Source organism: Apaloderma vittatum, unplaced genomic scaffold (assembly GCF_000703405.1).
Source record: "Apaloderma vittatum isolate BGI_N311 unplaced genomic scaffold, ASM70340v1 scaffold5942, whole genome shotgun sequence".
Lineage (NCBI taxonomy): Eukaryota > Metazoa > Chordata > Aves > Trogoniformes > Trogonidae > Apaloderma > Apaloderma vittatum.
Window position 1 is genome coordinate 94,234 of NW_009701972.1, and position 7,500 is coordinate 101,733.

General features: G+C 42.0%; 1 protein-coding gene across 1 annotated transcript in view; it reads left to right on the forward strand.

Annotated features, from left to right (window-relative positions):
• The window catches only part of FIGN (fidgetin), a 3,632-nt gene extending 486 nt beyond the window's left edge, over nt 1-3,146 (forward strand). The window contains exon 2 of the mRNA XM_009879356.1: nt 1-3,146. Within this exon, the coding sequence (XP_009877658.1) occupies nt 1-1,745 (1,745 nt within the window). The 3' untranslated portion in view covers nt 1,746-3,146.
• Nucleotides 3,147-7,500: the final 4,354 nt, after the last annotated feature.

Sequence of the window (7,500 nt, forward strand, 5' to 3'; positions counted from 1 at the left end):
ATTCGGGGCTCCCATCTCAGGAATACGCCACAGGATACAATGGTTCGTACTTACATACCAGTTACAGCAGCCAGCCAGCACCTGCACTTCCGTCCCCTCATCCATCCCCCCTACATAGCTCGGGACTTTTACAGCCTCCCCCACCGCCGCCACCACCAGCCCTCGTCCCCGGCTACAACGGGACCTCTAACCTCTCCAGTTACAGCTACCCTTCCGCCAGTTACCCTCCTCAAACTGCTGTTGGCCCTGGGTACAGCCCTGGGGGTGCCCCGCCGCCCTCTGCGTACCTGCCTTCAGGAATCCCTGCTCCGACCCCTCTGCCCCCGACCACTGTCCCCAGCTACTCCTACCAGGGCCACGGTCTGACGCCCATTGCGCCGTCTGCCCTGACAAACACTTCAGCCAGCTCTCTCAAAAGGAAAGCTTTCTACATGGCAGGGCAAGGAGAAATGGACTCCAGTTATGGAAATTACAGCTATGGCCAACAGAGATCTACACAGAGTCCCATGTATCGAATGCCCGACAACAGCATTTCAAATGCAAACAGGGGGAATGGTTTTGACAGAAGTGCTGAAACATCATCCTTAGCATTTAAGCCAACAAAGCAGCTAATGTCCTCTGAACAGCAAAGGAAATTCAGCAGCCAGTCCAGTAGGGCTCTAACACCCCCATCCTACAGTACTGCTAAAAACTCGCTGGGTTCGAGATCAAGTGACTCGTTTGGGAAGTATAGCTCCCCAGTAATGAACGAGCACGGTGACGAGCACAGGCAGCTCCTCCCTCACCCAATGCAAGGCCCGGGACTTCGTGCAGCTACCTCATCCAACCACTCTGTGGACGAGCAACTGAAGAACACTGACACACACCTCATTGACCTTGTTACCAACGAGATTATCAACCAAGGACCTCCCGTGGACTGGAGCGACATCGCTGGCCTAGATCTAGTAAAGGCCATCATTAAGGAGGAGGTTTTATGGCCAGTATTAAGGTCAGATGCGTTCAATGGACTGACTGCTCTACCTCGGAGCATCCTTTTATTTGGACCTCGGGGAACAGGCAAAACATTAATGGGCAGATGTATAGCTAGTCAGCTGGGGGCCACGTTTTTCAAAATCACTGGCTCCGGCCTTGTCACAAAGTGGTTAGGGGAAGGAGAAAAAATTGTCCATGCCTCCTTCCTTGTGGCAAGGTGTCGCCAACCCTCGGTGATTTTTGTTAGTGACATTGATATGCTCCTTTCCTCTCAAGTGAGTGAAGAACACAGTCCAGTAAGTCGGATGAGAACCGAGTTCCTTATGCAGCTGGACACTGTACTGACTTCTGCTGAGGACCAAATAGTAGTAATTTGCGCCACAAGTAAACCGGAAGAAATTGATGAATCTCTTCGAAGGTACTTCATGAAACGACTTTTAATCCCACTTCCTGACAGCACAGCGAGACACCAGATAATAGTACAACTGCTCTCACAGCACAATTACTGTCTCAATGACAAGGAGGTTGCACTGCTTGTCCAGCGCACAGAAGGCTTTTCTGGACTAGATGTGGCTCACTTGTGTCAGGAAGCTGTGGTGGGCCCACTCCACGCCATGCCAGCCACAGACCTTTCAGCCATTATGCCCAGCCAGTTGAGGCCAGTTACATATCAAGACTTTGAAAATGCTTTCTGCAAGATACAGCCTAGCATATCTCAAAAAGAGCTTGATACATATGTTGAATGGAACAAAATGTTTGGTTGCAGTCAGTGATACTACTTTAAAAATCAAAATTAAAGTGTAATGAATGTTGGCACACACAGAACCTGCTACATAGGGTAGAGAACCCTTTTCAGTAGTGTTAAAATTGCAAAGGGTACTGGGAAGACTACGATTTACCTTGCCTCTAAAGAGCCAGGGTAGACTTGAAGGAAAAGTGCATCAAACAAGAGCTGCTGATCTGAAAAAGCCACACATGATAGAAAGCGCATGTTGATGCTCGGTTCTGTTCAAGCTAGACAATACTCACCAAGGAGCAAGGTGCAAGGGGGTTGATTTCAGAAGGACATGAACCCTGTGTGTTGATTCCATTCTGCTGTTCTTGAGATTTAGTTGCTGTCAAGTGCCTGAAGTGGTGCTTTATTTTTTGTTTGCCTCACAATTACATTGGTGGCATGTGCTAATATAAAGAGCTTTAACTTCAAACATTATTGGACTAAAGAGATGAACGGTTGTGTTGCGACAGAGAACCAGAATTTTGCTATTCTAAGAGCAACAGTATTCCTCAATCCTGTCTGTTCTGCGGTGTTAAACTAAGAACAGGTAAAACAGGGTAATGGTAATCTGGACCTTAATTTCTGCAGTTCATTTCTTTTAATGTTCTGTCTGCAAAAACTCAGGAAAGTGATTGTGATTTGTACAGTACCTCAAAGGAATGTGTTGAAAGCACTATGTACTGCTGAGAGTTATAGGCTAGGCTTCAATGTTACTTTATATTAAATATGTATGTTTACCTCAACAATTGGAAAATGGCAAGGAAAATTACTTTGAATGTATCCAGGAAAAAACTAAAGCGTGATATGACTGAAGCTTTACAGTTTTTAAAAATAGAAACAGAAGGATTTCCCAGTGTTCAGAAACGGTTCTTTTGCCAATTTGTCAGATCAAACCGCAGCAGAATGATTTTTCCTGTTGGTAAACTGTAAGTTTTCAGCATATTGCTCCTTAATGATTGCGTGATACAGTCTTTAGAAGGTGCATAGATGAAAAAAGAGCCGCTCAATCGGTTTACGTTAGCGTCTGAAACAGTCAAACATAAGATTTGGTTGGACTCCGAGAGGCAAATTACCTTGAGCTGTGACTGCTGGCCTTTGTTGCATGGCTCCAGTCTTAGTTTTGAGGTTATTTTGGCGAAGCTATAGGGAGCGGGATCAGTGTAGGTCGCTGGCAAAGCTAGGGGTTGCAGAGCTGTTTATAGCAACGCAGTGGACTGTGACCAAACAAACAGTACAAATAACAAAGCAAAACTGAACCCTCAAAGTACATTTATTTCCCTTCCCAAACTGTAAAGTTGAGTTTTTTGTTGTGTATGTACGGCTCCATTGTCCTTAATGCAATCTTCATTTAGCATCCATTAGAAATCTTCCAGGCTGGAGTGTGCCCACCATTATTTCTACCTCAGTTTTGTTACATTTCTCTTGGAAAGCAAAGTAAGAAATAGGGCAAAAAACCCCACACCAACACAAAAGTCAGATTACATTAGGAATGCGAACCTGCTAAACAAGTTTCAGAGAGCTGCTGTTTTTTCCCCTGAAGTCAAGTTTTTCTCTGTGTTAGTGCTCTTTACCCTCCCTCCCCTTTTTCCTCCCCCAAATATATGTATTCTGGTGTCTTCCTTCTGGAAAGACTAGCTGGCATGTCTGGCATTTTGCTCGGCTCTCCCCCAGCCCCCACCTTTTTTTTTTTTTTTTTTTTTATCCTTTAGTGCTTTCTGTGCAACTCTTTTTGGTGACAGCTGACTGATGTTGGGTAATGTCTCTGAGCAGGAGCAGTGCGTGTTGCAGCTGCCCAAAGCCTCTGCCATCACATGAACAAAAACAGCCTTGCTTTTTTGAATGTATTTTTTTGTTTGTTTACTTTAAAGAGACAGTAACAAAACTGTTGCAAAGCACTGGCATTTAACGTTTCTTTAAGTAATATACCTTCAGACCCATTAAATAAATGCACTGAAGAAGAGAAATACCCCAAGAAGAGAGATACCAATCTGTTACTAGGTCATGTTTGTCTTCTCAAAAATTGTCTGTTTTGTTAAATCAATGGAGACATTTAGCGTTCAGAAAGCTAATGAGGGATTTTTTGATATTGCTGGAAATTTATGACTCTTGATTATTACTTTCTTTTCTTTTTCCTTTAAGATATATATATATATTTAGATAGAATGTGCTAAAAACGGAGCAAATAAACCAAAATCTAATTTAAGATGGATTCCTGGCGAACATTTTGTCTATCTAAAACTTTATGTTTTACGCATAAAAGTACCATTTTAAAAACAGTGCCTTTCATTAAGGATATAGGAAGTAAGACTTAAGTACATCACCTGCTTTGCTTTTTTTTTTCTTCTTTTTCTTTTCAACAGCAATTACAGTCTATGGTCCTTGTTATGACCATCTTTCTGCTTTCCCAAACTTCTACAGGCTGCTTCTTCACCCTGGTCATTCTACCATCCTCCTATTTGGAAGATCCTGATGTCCCCATTAGCTGTAGGTTCACGCTGGCAAGTAGCTATTGCAGATCGCTGACCCGATTTCTGTCTTAGACATTGCCTTTTATTTGTGCCATTGAGCTGTGCTCATCTGAAAGGCTCAGGCAAGTTTTGATAAACCAACTCTTGTTTAACTGTCTCTCCTAACCATACTCCTAACAGATTTATTTTGCAGCTGGTAAAGTGAAAGCTTTCCACTAAAGTGTTTTTTTCCCTCTTTTTATCCGGTAGCAAACCCAAAAGCAAACACAATTGTAGATGGTCCCTTTAGCTTCCAGCTTTAAGTCATTCTCTTTTAAAAGTCACTCTGGGAAATGAATTTTTCCAGTATTAACCAAAGTGAGAAACAGGCAGAACAAACTGAGATGGTGTGAAAATACAGGGTCCACACTCATGCTCACGCTCATTCTCTTCAGGCCTTGATTCAGCTTTGGGGCAGCAGAAGTGGAAATCTTTGCCCCTATCACAGCAGCTGTAAGTAGAGAAAAACAGAGCCAGATTGTTACACAAACTTTTCCTAAACAGCGTCTGGCATTGGTCTTGCTCTGGGAGGGTGCCTGTTGAATTTGATGAGAGCTTGGCCAGGTAGTGTTGACAAAAGTTGTCTCAGCCCTTCTCCAGGTGGTTTCTGGCCACTACTTTGATGGAATTTCTCCCGGTTCAGTGAAGGGGGGAGCTGAGCTGGCTAAACCTCCGCCATGTCCTGTCTTTATCGCTTCTCTCCCACATCTGCCCCTGTTTTCTCCCATGAGAGCACATTCTGACATGCTGCTGGTCCTTCACCCCTTTCAGCAGCTTTCTTGTCCAGAAAGGGCTGAAGCACAATCCCGAACTTCAGCAGATCCCGAAGCTTAGGATTGTTTTTGAGAAGAGAGACAAAATGTGTTCTAATGGTCTCTTCAGGATGAGGTATTTGCTGGCCTTTGACATTTCCGTGTTAGAAAGCCGTTTGCTGTCCTTTATGAGTGGGCAAAGCTGGGGGGTGCTGCCATCGAAATACCCAAGTGGTTGGCTGGGGCTTTCCATCTGCTGTCACAGTCCTGGACTTTAAGGAACCTGAAATGGTTAAAGAGCATCTGCTGTGTCAGCCTATCACTGCAGATGCTTTACGTTGTATTTTTATGTGTAGATCCTATTCTGCATCAGCTCATTTTCTTCCTTGTACCTTCAGTAGCAATTCCTACGGCAACAAAAGTAAAATAAATTGGAGGAATATTTCTGCAAGCTGAAGGATCAATATCAATTCAAGGAGGAGTTCATAATGACCTTATGTGAGACAGAAATGGAAATACCCTATACTTCTGACATGTTTCTCTCCAAAATATTTAGAACATTAGTGACAATATAGAAAAGTTTGCTGACTGAGCTGATCAATGGAATGTGAAGGCAGTTTACTTTAAGGCTATTTACTTTCACACGGATTATTTATCTATTAGTCAGTTTGTATTCTACTCAAATGCAGATAGATGGGCAAAATGTTTTCTTGAGCACTGCAAACCTACCAAGGGGAAAATCAACCATCTGACTAAAATACATAGGCCAAACACCATCTGGGTGTCTTTACCAGCTGTTTTGAGGTTGTGCTCTGCAAAATGGTACAAGGTCATATTTAGGTGGTTTTTCACAAGATGCTTCTTTAGGGGATCGTCTAGTCAAAAAGATCCAAGTTAATTCCTGTGTTGAGATGTTAATTCATTGAAAGCAAATTTGGGGATCTGGCCAGGGGTTTCACTGTCTGCAAATATGTATGACTTCAGGTAAAGGGCTGTTCTTACAATCCCCCTGCATTTTTCTCCGCAGCTCTCCATCACAAGGGAGAGTGCATTACTCAGATCTGAAGGATACGCTTTGTCACAAAACAAGGCCACCAAAAGCTGTAGGGCCTCCTACCTTTTCACTTCCATCTCAAGGTGGTACAAGCTTGTTGACTTAAAGGAATTGCTCCTGATTTCTGCCCTTGTTAGAAAAGTCATCCTTCCAATGTATAATAATCTATGTCTGTTGGTTCTCATCATCAGCTCTGAAAGCTAACCTTGTCCTCACAGCACTGACTCGTTCCCATCTTGTATGTGTGCATGTGTGTATATAATATTTATATGTGCATACACACCATGTCCAAACAATAGCTTTGTCTCTTTACTTAAAAAGAAAAAAAAAGTCATTTAATCATCTGCAGATTTATATGAAGCACATTAGTAAACATGGAGATAGTAGTATTTCAGAATTCAAACAAAACCCAGCTGTGCTGGTGACTAACCAATACATGAACTGAAGCTCACACTCTGCAAGGACCTTTGGTTGACATTCGATTTTGAACCTGCCAGATGCATTTTTACTGCATCTTTAATGAACAAGTCTCTACTCTTTCCACTGTTTTTAAATACAACACAAGCAGTGTAGCACTAGGCACTGCAATTGTCAAAGACAATTAGACTGAAAGCAGGAAAATTTCACCTCCCTGTCTCAGTGATATGTAGAATGTCGGCAGTATGGGTCAGCCTTGCCACAGAGTTGTGTGAGAATAGATGAATCAGTCCTATAGAATGTTAAATATTTATAAAATGGTTCTGTACTACACCAAGGTTGGGAGCACATTCATTCCTTCTTGTTGTTTTATAATAGAAAAAGAAGCAAAAGTTTATTTCCAAACCTAAACTTTGTGTGGTTCTTTTTTTCTTTTTTTTTTTCCTTTTTGTTTTGTTTTTTGTTCTCATGGTTTATATGCGGTTGCTAGAGGCTTTTCATTTCCTTTTTAAAAAATATTTTTCATCAGATGTGCGTTCAGACATTTGTTCTTTAAAACCATTTCTACCTCATTGCTACATATTGTACATGTAGTATTTATTTGTTGTCTTTTTTTGAATGTCATGCATTTCGTAAGAAAAGACTTGTCCTTGAACTTGAACAGTCTACCTCAGAAAGACTGTCTTTACACTGAACAGTATTAACAACCTAAACGATAAGACGCATTAGCGAAGTGTGGCAGGGTAGATAATGCGTGAGTACTTGGGATACTGATGGACTTTTAATTGTACTCATAACACAAGACTGCTTAAAGGAACTTAAAGGAAATTATGCACTGTGTAGGTCTTCATCAAGGTCCCATTTTGGCATGCTATATAAAAAAAAAAAATGCAGCTTTATTCTGATGTACCCTTCTTGAGAAAACTGTTAGTATTTTGCGAGCATTCTTTTGCCTTGGCAATCTGGCTACGTTTGGGGAAAAAAAAAAAAGCAAAAACAAATAACTTTTCTCTATTGACTGGC